The sequence below is a fragment of the Spermophilus citellus genome (assembly GCF_964194105.1).
Source record: "Spermophilus citellus genome assembly, chromosome: 10".
NCBI lineage: Eukaryota > Metazoa > Chordata > Mammalia > Rodentia > Sciuridae > Spermophilus > Spermophilus citellus.
In genome coordinates, this window is record NC_138197.1 from 91,062,884 (window position 1) to 91,084,561 (window position 21,678).

The 21,678-nt window shown below is 36.2% G+C and overlaps 1 protein-coding gene across 5 annotated transcripts in view; it reads left to right on the forward strand.

The window, feature by feature from the left end:
* The first annotated feature begins 3,882 nt into the window (after nt 1-3,882).
* The window catches only part of TMEM19 (transmembrane protein 19), a 48,269-nt gene continuing 30,473 nt past the window's right edge, over nt 3,883-21,678 (forward strand). For 4 of the 5 annotated variants that reach the window (XM_081311057.1, XM_081311059.1, XM_081311056.1 and 1 more), the window contains exons 1-6: nt 3,883-4,041; nt 4,403-4,553; nt 7,437-7,550; nt 18,334-18,471; nt 18,885-19,139; nt 20,869-21,078. In XM_081311057.1, the coding sequence (XP_081167183.1) occupies nt 4,424-4,553; nt 7,437-7,550; nt 18,334-18,471; nt 18,885-19,139; nt 20,869-21,078 (847 nt within the window). In that variant the 5' untranslated portion in view covers nt 3,883-4,041; nt 4,403-4,423. Of the gene's footprint in view, nt 4,042-4,077; nt 4,095-4,402; nt 4,554-7,436; nt 7,551-18,333; nt 18,472-18,884; nt 19,140-20,868; nt 21,079-21,678 lie in introns of those variants that run through there. The other variant, XM_081311060.1, reaches the window with a different exon arrangement.

Consider the following 21,678-nt stretch of genomic DNA (forward strand, 5'->3'; position numbering starts at 1 on the left):
TACCTTTGTGATAGTAGAGTGTTCTTAGCTCACAAAAGGGCCTATGTTAAACCCAAAAAAAAAAGATGAATGTAATGTGATATTCTGCCCTTATGTTGCTCAAAGTTTCCTGAAAGAAATATTTATAATACCATATGAAAATGCTACAAAAGGTATAAAGTGCTTTGAAAAAAACTGGAAGTAGAAGTCAATGAGAACATATAATAAAATAATTTTCTTTTGAAATGAAACTTATTTATTTATTTTGAGATTGGGGTCTTACTGTTTTGCCCAGGCTGGTCTTAAATCTCCTGAACTCAAGGGATCCTCTAAGGGCTGAGACTACAGGCCACCACACCCAGCTCAGATTTCTTCTTATAGACTTACCAAAGGAGGTAGAAGGACATTGGTGTTTGAACTGAATTTTTCTGAGCATCTGAGCATTTTTACCCTTTAAAATGAACACTGATCTAATCTGTAATAGAATCTTTGCTAAAAGGAAAACAGCTATAAAGAAAATATTACATCAAAGCTAAGTACTGGAGTTTATTTGAAATTTGATATTTTATACAAAATAACAAACCCTATTATAGATTTCTAAAATAAAGTAACTCAATCTTTACAAAACAGTTGGCATCCATTTGTTCTCTTACTTTTTCTTTAAAAACTTAAGTGTGGTAGGTGGTAGTATCTGATTTTCATAAGAATCCTCTGTTGATTTAACTTATTTATTCAGACATTTACTGTGCCAACTTGCACTAGAAATAGAAATGCCTTGGGCTGGGATTGTGGCTCAGTGGTAGAGGCTCGCCTAGCTCACCTAGCACGTGTGAGGCCCTGGGTTCAATCCTCAGCACCACATAAAAACAAGTAAAATAAAGGTATTGTGTCCATCTACAACTAAAAAACAAATTTTAAAAAAAGAAGAAATATAAATGACTGTGGTCTAAAAAAATTCTAGAATGAACACAGGTCTTCTGCCTTCAAATTCCCTCTGCCCTCCACATTCTAACCCTTTAACATAAATCTAGTTATTAAAATAATACAAATCATCTAAAAATATATATATAAAATTTTATGTGTATATACAGATAATCTATGAGGTCATTGTTCTTTTCTGGGTAGACTTAATGTTTGTTTTATCTCATTTCTCAGTGTTAGAATACGAGTCAATTTTAATTTTGGTATGATATGGAAAATGGCTCATCTTTATACAAGAAATAGGATTCTTTTGGTATCTGGACAGTTGGAAGCTTTCTAAAATTAAGGATTTTGTACTGTATATTCAACAACTGCATATTGTATTCACAAAAATGTATTTGAAGTTTGTTAATATTAAATACTTTTTTCCAAGGAAATTACTGTCATGTCTGTTATTTCTATAAACTACAAACATTCCTGAGTTAAGTCCTTCCCCAATTTGACACCCCTCCCCCGCCAGATTCTGCAGAATTCCTTCTTCCTAAATTGAAGCAAATTGTAAAACAATGATCTTTAAATCACTGAAGAGCAATTAGTTTCCCATTTGTTGCTGAAGTTATATATAAATATACATTATAGTTTATTTGCACTATTTTAAATGCTGCTTATGCAACTTACACTAGATATATTAAGGGCTATAAAAGTGCTCTTTCTAGGAGTCTATTCTGAGAATATGAGGCCCTCACAAAGATTTAATTGTAGATGATTATCAAAGCATTGTTTTAACAACAAAAAGATTGTGATCTTAAAATATTTTTCTGATTATAAAAATAATTCACAAAATACTATCTTAATATTGGCTACTTCAATTCCCCCAAATGGTTTCAGTCTTAAGCTAGAATAGCTTGTTTTATGGAGAACACCACCAATACTTGTGCCCTGGAGGAGAAATATTCATTTGAAGGTGAAGCCAGATTTAAAGGTAGGTTGGTAGTGTAGTTAGGTAAATTGGGTCTAATATCGAGTAAGATAAAGAAAATGGAGACCATTATTGAGAATGGAGTCCAGGAAACCAGAGCAGCACTTGGGGAAATTGAAATGTTAATGTCCCCAAGTCCAGGAACCCATCCTAAGGAAATGTTAATGAAGTAGCTCCCAGCAAACAGCTACCACAGGCCCTTCCTGCCCAGATTACTCCTCCAACCCATCTATCTCCCACCTTTTGGCCTTCCCACCAGCACATTCTATCACTGCAAGATAAAGGGAAACAAAGGACATGAATGTGGGAAAACTAAAAGAAGACCTTAGCTATAAAAAAGGGAAGACCTCGCCCTTCCACAGTTCCACCTTTTGGGTCCCCTTCCTCTCAGGAGAAGTCTTTTCTGCTGTCCTTTAATAAAGCCTTCCACTTTCCACTCTACACTTGCCTCCACATGCTTCTCTGGTGTTATACTTCAGCATTCCGGGAAGCAAGGACTGGTAAACAGCGGTAACAAAGGGTCAGTTCACTGGTACTATGATTTAATATGCAATTTTAACCAGATCCAACAATTACAAGAAACAATAGGAACTGACTTGACACAGATAGACCTCAATGTTTTTAAGGGAATGGCCTGATGATTGTAGATGGTGGTCTTCTCGGAACACCAACTGATGGACAAGGTCTCCCTATGACTGTGATGAAGCAAAACAAACAAGACCAATTCATAATTTTGTTTAAGGAGAGACCAAAAACAACAAGGTCACTGCAAGCCATAAAAACATCTGCTTTTATTATTAATTGTAACTACACAATAGTCTGTAATCTGGTAACACTAATACTAGAGGGGTAATTCTGATTGTCTATGCAAAACAGACAAAAATAAAGTGGGTACATAATAAATTTCTATAGAGGGAACATATACAATCCAATAAAAACAAGCCTACTATATTTAGAACTACTGAACAGATTTGGGTCTTGTTGACTAGCTAATTAGATGTTTTACCAAAGAAAAGGCATGTAAATTGTATTTAGAGATTCAAAATAATGTGCGGTTTTAAAAAGTAATTACTGTTAGTGGAAATAATATGCGTTTTTTAAAAGTAACTACTGGGTTAAGCCACCATTGTGAACCATCTGAACTGGTCTTCACTCTTCCTATACTATCAGAAATTAACTGAAAAAAAAATTCAGAAATATAATTATCAGTTACTAATAACTAAGGCAAACAAAACATTAATTGCAAATAAAACACAAAATCAGCTAAGATGAATTATTAATGCTAAGAAGACTTTCGCTTTTTAAATAAATTGAATCGAAGGCACATACTTTAAATATGAGTGCGAGGGCAGACGTTTTCACAATGTTAAGCGGTGTTATGAAAATAATTATATGAGAATCTAATAGCAGGAAGTTTAGCTTTATCTTTAGAGTCTGGCCCATATAGGGACTAAACAGCGTGTTTCAATTATTACTTTATTTTCCTTTATTTATTTGCGGTATTGAGATTAAACCCAGGGGCACTTCACCATGGAGTTCCATCCACAGCCTTTTTTATTTTGGATTTTGAGACAGGGTCAAAGCTGACATTCAACGTGCAATCATTCTGCTTCCCGAAAGTCTGGGATTACAGGCGGTGCCAACCGCTCCCAGCTAAACTGTGTGTTTTAAATGATTTCCTAAGCCACAAAATTCCGTTTCTACAACATAATATATTCTCCTCCCTCCAAATAGTCATAACTTTATTTGGCATGCCCTCACAGAATATAAGAATATTATGCTTGAAATGCATTTACTGATTCTAAAATCAGTTACATCTCGTTTTTCCATTACTGCGCTGCTCGCAGTTTCACTTTACCCGGTCTAGGACATCACCAAACCTAAGAGCTTAGGAACACCGCAGAGCAAACGCGGCGGGCCAGGTTTCCAGCACCTCCCCGACTCTTCCCCTTTAAATGCCCAAGTGGGCGAAGCGGATTCGTGACGGACTACAGCGCATGCGCACAGACGCAAGCCGCAAGGGGGAAAAGGGCGGTGAAGCACTAGTTGGGGTCCAGGGCTGTCGGCCCTGGCAAGCTGGACTGGGACCTGGGCCAGCGCAGGCAGCTGTCGGGACGTGTCAGCGTTCGGCCGCCTGGGGCTCGGCTCCCCGACTCGCCCAGGTTCGGGTGCCTCATTTTGCCTGTTTGCAACTGAGGACCTGCTCGGGTCGAAGGCACGCGGGGAGGCTGCGACGGGCGGTGGGCGGAGCTCTCCAGATCTGACTGCCTAGTGGCTGCCTTGCTTTCCCTTCCGCCTTTCCTGTGGAGTCCCAGCCCTAGAGGGTGCACCCCTGCTTATAACAGTGAGCCTTCTCGCCCAGACGAGTTGGAGCTCTCCATCAGCACGTTTCTGGAAGGAGTTTGAGTTTATATTTCTTTTTGTGTTGGTGGAAGATGTTGGAATTTATATTTGCCTCTAAATGAGTGTTTTGGAGGCAACTTAAATGACTTTCTCTTAGAAACGTTCTGTTTTCTCCCTCAGGTGTTCATATCCTTATTTTCCATGACAGATTTTGATGACAGTGTGTGCAAAAGATACATGAAGATGATTACAAACATAGTAATATTGAGCCTGATCATATGCATTTCCTTAGCTTTCTGGATTATGTCAATGACTGCTAGCACCTATTATGGTAAGTAGGAATGTTCTAAATTGTTTTTCTGTAGTTGGTGGAATTTGAGACTGTACCTTTATAAAATCCAAAACTCATGTCGTGAGCAAGCTATGCTGTTAGCATAGACCAGACATGTTTGTCTCTTTTCACAATATCAGAATTTATTGAATAACAAATTCACAAGCTATGTAACTTTTATCAGTGTTAATTCACCAAAAATAGTCATGGTTTACTTGGCGTCATAACTGAGACAATCACAAATTCTTTTATTCCATTCCAATATTTATTAATATCTGTAATACTCACTTTATGCAAAGATAGATAATTTTCAGGAATGGTTAACAGTGATCCAGGGGTTTCTGGAGGCTACACTGACTGCAAAGCAGAGAGCAGATACAAGTGCAAAAGAATCGTGTAGGTGGTCAGATAAAATTATAAACCTACCAAAGAATTTATTCAGGGAAAAGAGCTGTCAAGGCTGGGAACTTATTCTAGGCAATTTCAAATGGGCTGTGTCAAGGAGGGAGATCAAATTGAGCTGAAGCCCTGGAGACAGGAATTTGGTTACCTCTCAACCTCTTGATGTGTTGAGATGATGTGGTGAGGGGCTCAGTGTGTCCCATGCCATTAGGTTCTCTTCCTTTTTGTGTGTTTCAGATAAAGATGTGGCATCTAGTGAAACTTCAGAAACTCACAGGCATGCCTGGTTTCTGTTGTGGGTTTGAAACACCTGTGCACCATGTGCTGATTTAAATTAATAAGTTCACTAGTGGTCATTTTTAATTATCACAATTAATGTATTGTATCAGTTTGCGCATTGTTTTGTGCATCTGAGGGTTATTTGTCACTATGTTCGGTATACAATATCTGTGGTTATCTATTTACCCAGACGAATTACCAAGTGTTTCGCCTAAGCACTTGTACTCAAAATAGAGCAGCTCATGGCAAACTGCTGCTTTATAAAATGGAGTAACTCAGGGCTAGGCACTACAGGTCTATACAGCATGACGCAACTCAGAGCAGAACATATCTGCTCTCCACACACAACCTCTGAATAGTTGTGAATGTTTGTGTGTCTTACCTTTGATAGCCTGAATTTAGTTTAGTAACCTGATAATATAAACAGTTCCATGAACATTTTTAAATCGTTAGTAAATGCTCTTTATGGTAATACTCTTTATACCTAACTCAAAATGTCTTTATATTTCATATAATTATTTTATCCACTTTGGTGAAAAATAAGCACCATAAAACATTTGTGAAGCAATTTCAGTGATATTTTAATTTTGATGAGAATATTTGTAATACAATTTATCAATTTTATGTATTCTGTAATAAAAATTAAAGGCAGTATAATCTTTACATTTGGAAATTTAAAGGATTTGAAGGATTTGTCTGCTGTTTGATAACTTCATAAGAACTCTAGGATTGAGGGCGGTGGGCGGAGCTCTCCAGATCTGACCGCCTAGTGGCTGCCTTGCTTTCCCTTCCGCCTTTCCTGTGGAGTCCCAGCGCAGACCTAGTGTGTGGAGACCCAGCCCTAGAGGGTGCACCCCTGCTTATAACAGTGAGCCTTCTCGCCCAGACGAGTTGGAGCTCTCCATCAGCACGTTTCTGGAAGGAGTTTGAGTTTATATTTCTTTTTGTGTTGGTGGAAGATGTTGGAATCTATATTTGCCTCTAAATGAGTGTTTTGGAGGCAACTTAAATAACTTTCTCTTACAGTGTTCGCCTAGTAAGCAAAAGCTCTGGGTTTGATCCCCAGCACTGCCCAAAAAAAAAAAAAAAAGGTCTCCATTTAAAGCCTGAAGCCTGAAGCCACTTTGTATAACTATTAGGCACTTTGGATTCAGATCCTGCTTTAGAGCATAAGCGCCGCCTGTATACAAAGTTCCTTGATACGTCTATAAAAACAGCAGTGGTCAGTTCATAACAAAGGAAAAAGTGGTAAGGAGAATGAGAAAGTGAACTAATGTATAGTTGAACTCATGTATGGTTATGTGATTATGATTGCTCTTTCAGAACTTAGTCCTTGTGCAAAAAGACATAAATAATCAGGTGTTTGTTGTACAGAAGCTTTTGGGACTGATTATTGATAATGATGCATAGTAGGGGAGAGGGTTTGAGGGAAAGGAGGTGAGAAGAAACTTCTTGTGTAACTAAATAGAAAGAACTAGAATGTCTAAACTGAAGTGTCCCCCTAGGCCCAAGTGCCTGATGCAAATGAAGGAAGCTGTGCAGATTTTTGCATATTAGACATGGATCAATAGTTTTCACATCCAGAAATAGGATTTTTCCTATTTTGTGTTGTTAACTTGACCTTCTTTGTCTTTTATTTTCCCATTTTTTATAAAAATATGGACACAAGCAGTTATTCATGTTTTTCTTTACCATAAAGAAATCATTCAGTTTTAGTACCAGTGGTAAAAATTTTAAATGGAAAGGTTGTGGCCCCTCTAAAGGAGGTGGCCTTTCTTCTTCAGTTGATTCTGCCATGTTGGTCAGTTTCTCTTTTAAACAGAAGAATAGGAATTTTTATATGAAATTTCCTCATCTTTAAATATTGACTCAATTATTTGAAAATACTATGCTAGCTAAAATATCCGTGAACTAAACAAAATATCTGTGAGCTGGATGCAACCTTTAGAAAAATGTTTGAGATACTCTTCATCATAAATAGCTATAAAAAGTTCTGAAAACTTTGAAATAGTGACTGTTCCCCTGGAAGACTACCCCTCTGAAAATACATAAGTCTCAGCATAAATGTTCTACTTTGATGACTTATCTCAGTTCCGCTACTTAGGACAGTATTTGATCCAGAATGCTGTTAGCAAAGCTGATTCACAAAACTAAACTATGCAGACTTCACATGACTCATGCTGTATATTTATAACTTTTCAGGTAACTTACGGCCTATTTCTCCCTGGCGTTGGCTATTTTCAGTTGTTGTTCCTGTTTTGATTGTCTCTAATGGCTTTAAAAAGAAAAGCCTAGATTACAGTGGAGCTTTGGGAGGTATGTATTTATTTACAATGCTTAAAGTAACTATATAATAAGTATTTGTTTATATAATATAAACTTGTGTTTTTAAAATTCTGAATATAAGACTATGAATCTTAATGTTACATATTTTAGACAATAATAAAGTTATGCATTGCTAAACATTCCTATTCTGTCAGAATTCAGGAACAAACATATACTTTTAGTGTAACATACAAATTTAACTTCATAATTGACGTAAAGTAGATTAATAAGATAGAATTACAAGGACCTTGACTATTATGCTCCTTTTGTTAGATTAGTCTTTTGACACTCCTCATAAATGTAAATGGAGGGTTTAGAAAGAGTACCTATTGAAAATTGCCTGAATAATTTCAAGCAGATCAGTTCAAACCTGGTATTCTTTGTAGTCTAGATTAATTTTTCAGAACTGAGTTGTGACAGGCTGTTTGTTTGTTTACTTATTCCTTCTATTACTAGGGTTTGAACTTGGGCCCTCTACCACTGAGTTACCTCCCTAGTCGTTTTTATTTTTATTTTGAGGCAGGGCCTCACTGTCCTTGAATTTGTAATCCTCTTGCCTCAGCCTCCTGAGTAGCTAGGATTATAGATGTGAGTCACCACGTGGAACTCATTTGTTATTCTTTTAGCAAATACTTACCACTTATTACTGTGTACTGCTGTTCTAGAAACTGGGGGTATAGCTGTGAACAAGGACAAAGTTTCACTTCTCCTGGAATTTTTATTCTTTAGGAGCAATAGATAATAAGTAAATCTATAAAACTTTTCAAATGATGAATTTTATGAAAAAAATAAAATATAACAAAGTATATATGGTGGAAGATCTAAGACATTCTTCTGTAGAGAGGAGAGCATCAGATGTTTTTCTCATAAGGAGGTAATTTGGTGCTGAAACCCAGAGAAGCCAACAATGAGAAAGTCTAAGAGAAGCATATTCCGGGCTGAATAACAAGCTAGGCCTGACATCTACAGGACTGGCTTATTTAAGAATGAGAAGAAGGCTCATTTGACTAGGAATAGTAAGAAAAAGAAAAGTAATGAGAGATAACATTGAAAAAATAGGCAAAGACCAGGTTATATTGGAGCTGGTAGACCATGGGAAGGCTTTTATTCTAAAGTAGGTGGAATCTCTCTGCTTCAAATCAGAGGAGTGGCATGATCTGATTTGACAGGATAACTTTAGTATCCATCCATTGTTGAAAGAACCAAACCTTGAAGGTTAACCCTAAATATTTCCTATGGGATGCTCTTACAGTAGGATGAGGATTATGTAGAATTGGCAGATCTTGAAGTCATTTACTAAGCCAACCTTTAAAATACTATTAATCTTTAGCCTCTGTTGCCCTGTAAGTACATTCTGCCCCCTCCATATTTATGTGCAGAAGGCATTCCTTATAAAGTTTTATAAACTAGACTAAACTTTCATGGAAGCAAGATAATGTGATGATAAAAGAACAAGCACTAGAATCAGGCAGAATTAATCTGAATGGTAGTGACGGCTTCGGGAGAGTCTCATATTATTACCTCTCTCTGTCTCTGTTTTCAATATCTAACAGAAAAGTATATATCATGCAGTCCATGGAGCTTAAACTTGAGGTCATCTCACTTGCAATGGTACCTTCCAAGGCCCTTGGGGAGAGCCCTACCAATGTGCTCTTATGGTCCTATGGTTTTTTAAGTTTTGCATAAGTAAAAGGTATTTTTTACTCTTTTTTTCTTAAAGAGCGTCCTCTAAGTTTTAAAAGTGTAGTGCCCCACAAGGCCTAAATCTATCCCTGATTTTATTCTTAGGGTCATAGGATTAAGTGAAACAATTACTATAAAGTTTTTTGTTCACTGGACACATGAGCCAACATGTATTGTAAGGTAGGCAGATTTCTTCAGAATTATGCTAATTCCCTTTCTTAAGAATTGAGAAATATTGCTAAAATTCTGTTTATTTCCACTCTCCGCCCCATGGGATAGTTGAGAATTAAAGTTAGCTAGACACACAGGTATTTTTTATATAAATTGTGTCATAATATAATCAACAAGTATTAGGAATGGCTATGTATTATTTATTTAACAAATGCTTATGTCACACTTAAGCATGTTCTGGGCATTCCTCTTAGCACTTTGGCAATATTAATTCATTGTAACAAATAATTTGAACAAGCTCTGTTTTGAGTGTAAAAACATAGTATTATGTTTTGCTAAAAAATATTCTCTCTCAGCCAGGCATGGTGGCACCCACCTGTAATCCCAGCAGCTCAGGAAGCTGAGGCAGGAAGATCACGAGTTCAAAGCCAGCCTCAGCAACAGCGAGGCACTAAGCAACTCAGTGAAACCCTGTCTCTAAATAAAATACAAAATAGGGTTGGGGATGTGACTCAGTGATTGAGTGTCCCTGAGTTCAATCCCTGGTACGCCCCTATCCCCCCCCCCAAAAAAAAAAAAGTCTTTCTCAGGTATCCTTGCCTTGGTACTAAGAAGGGTCAAATTCTTTTTTTTTTTTTTTTTTTTTTTTTTTTGAGAGAGAGAGAGAATTTTTTAATATTTATTTTTCAGTTTTCAGTGGATACAACATCTTTATTTTATTTTTATGTGGTGCTGAGGATCGAACCCAGTGCCCCGTGCATGCCAGGCAAGCGCGTTACCGCTTGAGCCACATCCCCAGTCCCCAAGTTCTTGAAATTCTGTCTTTGACTTCCATACTATGTATTGTCCTGGCTTCTCTTACTTTTCTCCTCTCCTTTGTCTCTTTCCTACTACCATATCTTCTCTTTTAGCCCTTGGGCCTCTACTCCTCTCCTACCTACCTTGATTCTGAATTAAAAGATATATATTTGAAAACTAATTCTGACACCTGTACTTGATATGAATTTTGGCAAGTCATCTAACTCCTAAGATCCTTACTTTTTTTTATCTCTTATGAAATAGTTCAGGCCTTTGGCGAGACTCAAAGAAGATAATGTGTGAGAAAGTATGCCTTTATAATCTATAAAACATATAAACAGTGAGTGTTAGTGATTATCTGTTTTCAACAATGGTTTTTATGTGGATGACTATTAATTTAGCATTACCACAAACATTAGTTTCTTTCTCCTTATCTCTACTCATTCCCCCAACTTCTCTCCTACCTCATTATATATACTTGTGGGGGCGTACCAGGGATTGAACTCAGGGGCATTGAGCCACATCCCCAGCCCTATTTTGTATTTTATTTAGAGACAGGGTCTCACTGAGTTGCTTAGTGCCTCACTTTTGCTGAGGCTGGCTTTGAACTCACAATCCTCCTGCCTCAGTCTCCCAAGCCACTGAGTATATATACTTCTTATTATTAGTGTAGAGACAGATTCAGAGTTCTGGGGGGAAAACAAGGAAAGTTTCAGAAAACTGAAATTAATTCTCCTAGAGGAAGAGTAGATGAAGTATTCCAATTGGGAAGGTTATGTGGTTTGAGGCTTCATAGGATTTAATGAGTTATTCACATTGAATAGGATTCAAATCTGATAAAGTCATTACTTTGCTGCTAGCACTATTAGATGGAAATTGTCAAATAAAATGGAGGGAAACATGTTTTTAACTTTTTCAGTAGTAACTGATGTTTGAAAAGTCAGGTAGCAAAAATATAATATGTATGTTTCTAAAAATTATCTTGGTATTATAACAAGCAACTTGATCTGCTTGAGATCAAAGGATACCTTCTGACTGGATTATAAACTCCTTGAAGACCAAGAATGTATCTTAAGCCTCTGTGTCCTATGTTTCTTTGACTAGTGCTAGACACAAAATAGGTGCTTAGAAAAATAGATATACATTGACTTAAAAACTTTTTCCCTTTTTCTGAATCCTTTTATTCTATGACATGTTCTGTTTAGGACTTTCCTTGCCTTAAGGGTAAAAAAAATGTAATGTTTATTCAAAGTATATTAGAAAGGTTTCGGATGTATTTCAGTGGTAGAGTGTTTGCCTGTCATGCACGAGGTTCTAGGTTCAATTTCCAGCAAAAAAAAAAAAGTCAACACAGGACTGGCATTGTAGCTCAGTGGAAGAGTGCTCACCTAGCATGCATGAGGCACCATCCTCAGCACAACATAAAGATGAAATAGATATTGTGTCCACCTACAACTAGAAAATACATACTAAAAAAAAAGTCAGTGTATATCATAGTAGTTTGTAATACTTTCCTGAAGAAATAATGGTATTCATCTGTAGCATTGAGTTTACCATGAGAAGTTATGCATGATGTAAAATGCTTAGCCTGACACCTGACAGATATATGTTTTTTCTTAATAACAGTTATTATTGTTCTCCCTCCACTACTACTCCTCAGTTTTAAGGAATATTTGTCAAGCTTTGCTGTGTCATGCTTTTAGCTTTTGGTGTGCTTAGAATTAATAAATAGGAGTTACAGAACTTTCTTGAAGATCTAAGTACTTAGAGTCAGTCCTTCATGATACAGGTACGCATACCTTAGTATTGATAGGATGGGAAAGGGATGAGGCACTGCTTAATTCAGACACTGAGGTGAAGGCCCTGGTCTCCTGGAGAGAGAGGATGAAATGAAGGGGATGAGTGGAAAAGTACTCGTGAGCTGCAAAGCCCTGGGCAGGCAATTTATTCCAAGGGAAGTGTTGTCTGCTTGTTGTTGACATGGTTCTGACAGATTACTGGAAGCTTTTCTTTGAACATGTAAACAGGGACAGTTTATTATTAGGCTTTTGGCATGGCAAGTTTCAGTTTCATTCGCCAAGAAATTAGGCTTAATGGTTTGCCATTTTTCATTAATTTTCAACAAATATTTAGTGATGGTTCCATGTATGCCAGTCACTATTCTGAGCACTTAGAATTTTAACAGTGAATAAAATGGTTTAAAATCTTACTATCATATGACTTACATTTCTCTTCAGGGAAGTCAATAAATGATAGGTTTGATTCTATCAGATCCCCTCAGGAGAAGTTGCTATAAGCATAAGGAAAGTGCACAGCAAGGTGAGGTGTTACTGGTAAAGGCCCATGGTGATACTCTGTGTTGTCTCACAAGGGTGTGTTATCTGTTTTTAGTCACTATAGTTCACGTCTGGTGTTCAGTCTCTCTTAAGTAGAAACCTCACAACATTAGGTTCCTAGATTTGATATAACTAAGAAAACTAGGTGGGTGTTGCTCATTGTCATAAGAGATTGCTATATGAGCCAGAATGCCACTTTATTAATCTCATAGAATGTCGAACTACCAGGCAAACTGGAATATAAAAATCACTGTTCAGGCATGCCCTATTCTTATAGGCAAACCATGTGAGAAGTCAGATTATAATTAGAAGGTTGCTTTGGTGAGTGTGAAGTCTGAGAAACAGTAATGCAAGTCCACAGGTCAAGGGCCCCTTCCCTTGGGCAGGGTTCAAAAGTCTGCTAACCTGTCTCTTTTGGCCTTCACTTTCCACATTCTTTTTATCCCCACAGTTTTACTCTAGGCAGATTATGTATTAAACAATAGAATCCATTTTATTAAATTCCTGCAAAATTATAGTCCTGCCTTTCTCATTTTCTCATTTCTCCCAGAGATTACTCAGATTACCTTGATTGCAATTTGGGATGTTGCATAACTTCCACTATCAGACACATGTAAACAGTGTTGTTCTCCCACCCCACAGATGGCATCTGTTGGGTACAGAAGTTACCTGTTTTAAGCTCAAAAAGACAGCAGCAATAATTCTTAATTTTTCAAATTCTTTATAGCACCCTATTGTATATATGAATCTCTTATTAATGAGAATTAGAAATTCCTGGGGTAGAGTGGGCAGGTGGCCTAGACATGAACAAGAGATAGCAGCTACTCATCTAAAAATTCAGGTATAGCTGGAAGTGGCCAAAAATCCAAGATATTTTAATGCTACATGAATGAAATCATTCCTTCAAAGAGTGTCTTAAATTTATTTCTTTTTTTTTTTAAGAGAGAGTGAGAGAGGAGAGAGAGAGAGAGAATTTTTAATATTTATTTTTTAGTTCTCGGCGGACACAACATCTTTGTTGGTATGTGGTGCTGAGGATCGAACCCGGGCCGCACGCATGCCAGGCGAGCACGCTACCGCTTGAGCCACATCCCCAGTCCCCTTAAATTTATTTCTTAAATCTAAACCTGACATCATCATGAACATGAGTCACTTCATATAGTATTTTAGGATGATCAAAGTAAAAGGGATATGGATACCTTTTGTAGCATTGTTATAATGCACATAAATTATTTTAAAGCCATTCCACTTTGGAATTGTTTAAAGATACACGAACAGATTCTTGACAGTGACTATTTATGAAGGAGAGAGGGCAAACACTTTGTCTTTTGCTTATACTTCATATGTTTTGGCTTTCCATTCAAATAGCCTATTTTGTAGTGTTTTAAAAATCAGTGGAAGAAAATTAAAGGTTGAATACAATGTCACAGTATTTATCATTATCACTGTTGAGCCACTGGAACTGTAGTTGCTGTTATTAACACTGACATTAGCTAACATTTATTGAGGGCTTCCTACATCCTAGGTAGAATAATAAGCATATTCCAAAAATTATCTCTTAACAGTTCACAGCAAGCCATTGAATTAGGAAATATTCTCATTTCACCAATATAAAGTTGAGGCTTGAGGAGGTTGGGTCCATTTTCCTAGTCACACAGAGGCAGGTGGAGCAGCCAAAGCCTCAACTCTAGACTGTTCAATTCCAGAGATGAAGCTGTTTATTATTGCTTTATACCAAGTTACCCTGTTTCTTTAACTCACAATTAAAATACACTAACCTTAAATAAAATGCCAGTAATTAAGCATCTCTGGCTAAATCAATTAATAACTACCTGATTATAGTACCTTAACCTTGAGCTGAGCAGTGGTAAAATGGGTTATAATGGGAATAACAACCAGGTCTCCTATTATATTATTTAATAGAATATTATTTATTTAGTATTATTTATTTAGTACTTATTTAGTAAATGAATAGATTTATTAAATAAATATTAATATTAAATTATTTAATATCTATTGTATTAACATGTATTATATAATAGGATATTATTTAATAATAAAATTTTCAGTTACTAACTGAATATATTTATCTTGAGAATTACAAAGCACAGAAATTGTCAGCCATAGAGTAAGCAGGGTTAGAACATTTTGTAGTAAAAAATAAAATTGACAAAATATGGGGCCAGGAGTTGGGTATAGCTCAGTGGTAGAGGATTTGTTTAACATGCCTGAGGCCCTGGGTTCCATCCCCATCAGGGGGTTGGGGAAGGAGGAGAAAGGAGTGGGGAAGAGAATGCTACACTTTGGGTAAAAACAGAAGAGAAAATTTAAAGGCATGCATATATAAGCTTATCTTTATAAAAAGAAACACAAGAATAGTTAATGATATAAACAAACATAGGAAGGAAAATAATACACTTGGTTACATAGGAGGAGACTCATGGGTCCTGAAGGAAGTAATATTTCTCTAATGATACCTTTTCTGTGAGTTCAACTTTTGGACACATATTAATATTTTACATACTTAAGAAACAAAATTGTATCAGTAAGGATGGGAGGTGGGAAAAATCTAAAATTGGAAATAGACTGAAACAAACCCAATTGCATTTCAAATGAATAAGTACACTGAAAGGAAAAAACAAAGAGTATGATACAATATTTAACTATGTAAACTATGTATCCTCAGTCTTAGGTTGAAGAGAAGAAAAATTGTAAACAAGTAGGCTATTTATAGTAAACATTTTTGTTTTAGTTTGGGTGGTGCAATTCTGAGACAATTGTAAATCAATGTAGGATTGAGGTAATGAGTGAATTTGTCATTGTTGTTGGAATCAAGGCTCCTTATTAAGGACAAAAAAAAAAAAATCAGAGCAAGGAATAGGGGAAGGCAAGAGAGAATCTATAGGGATAGATTAGAATTGGTGTGATCTTGTCATCTCTAAAATATGTATGTATGTGTGTATATACTTATGTATGTAGTTGTCTGTATATTTATATGTGCATGTGCATTCTCTTGCCCTCGCCACATATGACAAAAATACCCTAGTAACCATGAGAGTACATTGAGAGCCTAGATCTTGGTCTCAATGCCTACTAAAATTAATCAACTTCTCAGAGAAATGGCTGCCTCCAGGGATGGGGCAAGTTAGGTTTGGGATGAGCCTAAAATATCTTTTTATATTGGGGGGGAGAGGGAGGATGGGGTCATGTCAAAAGAGCCTAGCAGCCAGCTTAAAGGGACTCCTACTGGACAAAATCTGGGACACTTGGAGCACCAAGAGTAAGTACAATAATGTGCTATGATATTTTTTATTTGAATGAGGCAAAAGTGACAATGTCATTAAAGAAAAAAAGTGTTTTATAAAAATGATCCACAGTAAAAGAAGTCTCTTAACATCCATCTGTTAGCACACTTTTTTTTTTTAATACCAGAGATTGAACCCAAGGATGCTAACCACTGGACCACATCCCCAACCCTTTATGTGTGTGTGTGTTGGGGGGGTGTATTTTGTTTGTTTGTTTTGTTTGTTTTGAGACAGCATCTCACTGAGTTGCTAAGTCTGTTTTTGAACTTAAGATCCTCCTGCCTCAGCCTCCTGAGCTACTGGGATTACAGGTTTGTGCCACTGGGGCCAGCTATTAGCATACTCTTCAAATGGAAAGTGGTATTCATTGGGTTAAGATGTTCTCAGGGCAGTCACATCCCCATATGACTTCCTGGGGTCACCTTGATTGAATTTGGTGTATCCTTAAGATTCACACACTTGTCTCTTTTACGTTTTTGTCATCTTTATAGATGGCTAATTTCACTCATTATATTTTGACTCATTTTTATAGGGTTAACTAACCATTATAATAAATATGAAGGTACTTTACTCCCTCTACCACCAAATTTTATTCACAAGAATAATTTCAAATTTTGTAATAAAAGGCCTTTAAGGCTAACCCATTCCAGAATATGTTTACTCTTCCCTGTGGAATTACCTAGAGAGAGGCTTTATAACCACCTTCCTGTATAACCTATGGCAAGTACTAGGGATTGAACCCAGGAGCATGCTACCACTGAGCTCCATCCCCAGTTCTTTTTTATTTTTTATTTTGACACAGGGCCCCACTAAGCTGTTGAAGCTAGTCTTGAACTTGTGATCCCCCTGCCTTAGTCTCCCACATCACTGAGAGATTACAATCTTTTCTTTGCTTTCCCCCCTCCTCCTGTGTCATGAAATATAAGTTTCCTTCTTTGTTTTCCTGGCTGAACTACAGATTGTATAATACTTCCTTGTGGGGCTGGGGATGTGGCCCAAGCGGTAGCGCGCTCGCCTCGCATGCGTGCGGCCCGGGTTCGATTCTCAGCACCACATACAAACAAAGATGTTGTGTCCGCCGAGAACTAAAAAATAAATAAATAAATATTTTTTTAAAAAAAAAAGATGTTGTGTCCGCCAAGAACTAAAAAAATAAATAAATATTAAAAAAATTCTCTCTCTCTCTCTCTCTCTCTCTCTCTCTCTCCCCTCAAAAAAAAAAGACTTCCTTGTAATCAGTCACCCTTTGAAAAATGAATAAATGCAGTCTTTCTTCTTTGTTTACCTCCACAAAATCTAGAGACAGCTATGCATGGTGGCATACACCTGTAATCCCAGTGATTTAGGAGGCTGAGATAGGAAGATTGCAAGTTTTTTTTTAAATTTTAATATTTATTTTTTAGTTATTGGCGGACACAACATCTTTGTATGTGGTGCTGAGAATCGAACCCGGGCCGCACGCATGCCAGGCGAGCGCGCTACCACTTGAGCCACATCCCCAGCCCCGGAAGATTGCAAGTTTGAAACCCTGTTTCAAAAAAAAATAAAAATGGCTGGGGATATAGCTCAGCATCCCTGGGTTCAGCACTGAAGTGGGGGAAAATATCTAAAGAGACAGAAAAGTCTAAGAGTATAAAATAACATTCACAGAACATATTCCATTTTTAGTTGCATGTAACATTTTATGGATTTACATAGGACAGTTTAGCTAAGAAAAACTCCCCTCACCATAGTTTGAGGTTCAGCAAGAGAACATATGAAAGTTTTTATAGAAAAGTATAAAAAGATTAACTTTGGGGCTGGGGATGTGGCTCAAGCGGTAGCGCGCTCGCCTGGCATGCGTGCGGCCCGGGTTCGATCCTCAGCACCACATACCAACAAAGATGTTGTGTCCGCCGAGAACTAAAAAATAAATATTAAAAAAAAAATTCTAATTCTCTCTCTCTCTCTCTCTCTCTCTCTCTCTCTCTCTTTAAAAAAAAAAAAAAAAAAAAAAAAAAAAAAAAAAGATTAACTTTGACTTTCCTCTGTAAACTAGGGGAAAAAAAAATCCAGGCTATAGGGGAAAATCGTAAAAGAAACTTGAAAAACCGTAATCTTTACAACCTCAGAGAGGGCCACAGTAATTTGAAAATTCTCTAGATTAGCCTTCTATTCAAACTATGTATTTGAGTGTATGTGTGTAATATGTATTGTTTAATAATAAAATCACTGCCATTTATTCTGTTTTGCAATTTGATTATAAAACAGCTGTCTCAAATAATAAAACATTGTTTGAAAGGAGATCAAAATATGGCAAAAAAAATTTTATCAGTGAATTAAAATGACATTCAGTTTACTGTTTGGTAATAGTTTAGTAAATTGCAAATGTATTAGAAGTGTACATTCATGTTGTAATATGAAAATTACTGAAAAACACCATTGTTTTTCAGCACTAATATATGGATTAAGTATAATTCTGTGTCTATATGTTTCTTTCAGGGCTAGTGGTTGGATTTATCCTAACGATTGCAAATTTCAGCTTTTTTACCTCTTTGCTGATGTTTTTCCTTTCTTCTTCAAAACTCACAAAATGGAAAGGAGAAGCAAAGAAGCGTTTAGATTCAGAATATAAGGAAGGTAAAATTAATTACATTCAACATTACTCAAAATGGTAAACTGTTTTATCCTAACATAAGCTTTTTTTTTTTAAATGGAATTTAATAACATAAGCTTTTAATCAGAACATATTTAGACTGTCAGCAGATCAGTTTTGAGAGTTACTTTAGTAGCTTTATTTATCATTTACTTTACTGCAATAGGAAGTAACAGCAACATTTTAGAAGCTCTAGAGTCTATCATTAATTATTTTAGATTATTAATACCAGCATAAAAAGAGGGTGAATGTGTGCCATATTACTCTTAAAACTTTTTTAAAAAAATTTAGTCATTTTTATTTTTCTACACTTTAAGATAAAGTTCTTATAACTGCATGCATTTCCTTTTTAGAAGAAAACATTTCTTATGTTTTTTATGTACTTCTTTGTTTCCAGGAGGGCAGAGGAATTGGATCCAGGTGTTCTGTAATGGAGCTGTGCCTACTGAGCTGGCTCTACTGTACATGATAGAAAATGGCCCCGGGGAAATGCCAATCGATTTTTCTAAGCAGTACACTGCTTCCTGGATGTGTTTATCTCTCTTGGCTGCACTGGCCTGCTCTGCTGGAGACACCTGGGCTTCAGAAGTTGGCACAGTACTGAGTAAAAGCCCGCCAAGGCTAATAACAACCTGGGAGAAAGTTCCAGTGGGTGAGTCTTGATTTGAGTTTCAAGACAAAAACAAAAACACCCCTGTTAATGTATTTAAGTGCCTTTTAAGAATTTTATTTGGTTTTCTTAATCGGAAAATTGCTATAGGATATTAAATTATTGATATTAACTAATATTTGATGGAAACATTAACAAGACCTGGATATACAGTACAAGAATATAGAGACCGACCCACAGACTTAATCAGTGGGAAAGGAAAATATAAGGAATAGAGTTTTTCTTGGGATTCTATTATGTAATAAGTACTTTTAACATAGCCTTTCAAACTATTGTTTCGACCAACAGTGGATTAAAAATATCTGAAGAAAAATAATTTTGTCTGTACTGAACACTTAGATTTTTTTCTTACAATTATTCCTAAATAATACAGTATAATAATATTTAAACAGCGTTTGTGTAGTGTTAGTATTTATTATAAGTAATCTAGAGAACATTTAAATTATGTGAAAGGTGGGATGTGCATAGGTTATGTGCAGGTACTACACCATTTTATGTGAGGTACTTGAGCATTCGAGGATTTTGGTATAACCAATCCCGTGTGGATAGTGAAGGATTTATGTAGGTATATCTCAGTCCCCTATTACCATTAGCAACTGCTTCTACTTCCTTTTTAAAATCTTCTGTCTTCCTTCCTTTCTTTTCCACCTTCTTCTCATCTTCCTTTTTTATTCCTCTTCTTTATTATCATCATTCTTACAATAGCTAACATTTTGAAGACCTACTATGTTCAAAGCACTATCCTGGCTGCTTTATATAGAATATCACTTAGTACTCATAATAATCATATGAATTTGTTCTTTTTTTTTTTTTTTAAGAGAGAGGAGAGAGAGAGAGAGAGAGAGAGATTTTTTTTTTAATATTTATTTTTTAGTTCTCAGCGGACACAACATCTTTGTTGGTATGTGGTGCTGAGGATCGAACCCGGGCCGCACGCATGCCAGGCGAGCGGGCTACCGCTTGAGCCACATCCCCAGCCCATGAATTTGTTCTTGTATTGTTTTCATTGTTTTAAAAAAAAGGAAACTAAGGCACAGAGAAATAGCATTCTAGCTCCACTGAACCATTCTGGTTCACTACTAGAATGTTGAGTGTTAACTGAAGAAAAAGGACTATTTTCTAAATAGGCTATAGTCTAGAGATTGCATTAAAGAGAACTCTTTCTAACAAGTACCGCATGATCTCACTTATATTTGTAATCCAAAATAGTAGACCGTATAGAAGTTGAGTTTATAATGGTGATTACCAGAGGCTAGGGAGAATAGGGAAGAGAGAGTGATGGGGAAAGTTTAATTACTGGGGACTAAGTTATATAGGAGCAAGAACTTCTGCTGTTTTATTGCATAGTAGGGTAACTAGAGTTAATAGTAATGTATTGTATATGTTTAGAAAGTTGTAAGAAAGGATTTTCAATTTTTTCCCCTTAAACATGATAAGATGGTAAATTTTTGAGGAGATATCTATACCCTGATGTGAACACTGCACAATATATACATGTATCAGAATATTACATGGTATACCATAAATATATACAATTTTATGATTCACTTAAATTTTTTTAATTAAAAAGAGAACTCTTTCAAGTTAATGTTAATTACATAGCTACCATAATGTTACAAAGCTATGTAATTAACTTTACATAGCTTTGTTTGACTTTGTTTGACTATGTACTGATTATTAACCAGATGATTTTATTTATGTTTCTTCTTAGGAACCAATGGAGGTGTTACAATGGTGGGACTTGCCTCAAGTCTCCTTGGTGGTACCTTTGTGGGCATTGCATACTTCCTCACACAGTTGGTTTTTGTGAGTGATTTAGACATTTCTGCTCCACAGTGGCCCATTATTGCATTTGGAGGTCTAGCTGGATTGCTAGGATCAATTGTGGACTCATATTTAGGGGCAACAATGCAATTTACTGGTAAGACCATTACATTATTGTAATTTATTGGTTTTTCAAAGAAATGGGGGAAGATATGGAATTTTTATTTTAAAGATGTAAAAAGGAAAAGAAACCCAAAGATACAGGATTGTTGAAGGACCAGAAATGACAGGGAAGAATCTCTTCCACAGTTTTGTTTTTTTTTTTTTTTTTAATTCTTTTGTGTTAAATTCATTGAAAAAGAATGAGTTCTACAGAGCAGTGATTAGAGGGGAAGATACATTAGTGCAAGGAATAGACACTTTTGATTATGAGCCATCTAATCCCAGGAAAGTAGGACATTTAGGATCAGCTCATTTTAATGCACCTCCTTCCATTTGTTTTCTTCAAGTCCATTTGATAGATAGTTATTGTACTAATATGACTACATACACATTACCTACTTTCCTACGGTGATATCATGCTTGATGTCTTTTTTTTTTTTTTTTTTAAACTTTAACACTGAACTATATTTTTTTTTTTTTAAAGAGAGAGTGAGAGAGGAGAGAGAGAGAGAGAGAGAGAATTTTTTTTTAATATTTATTTTTTAGTTCTCGGCGGACACAACATCTTTGTTGGTATGTGGTGCTGAGGATCGAA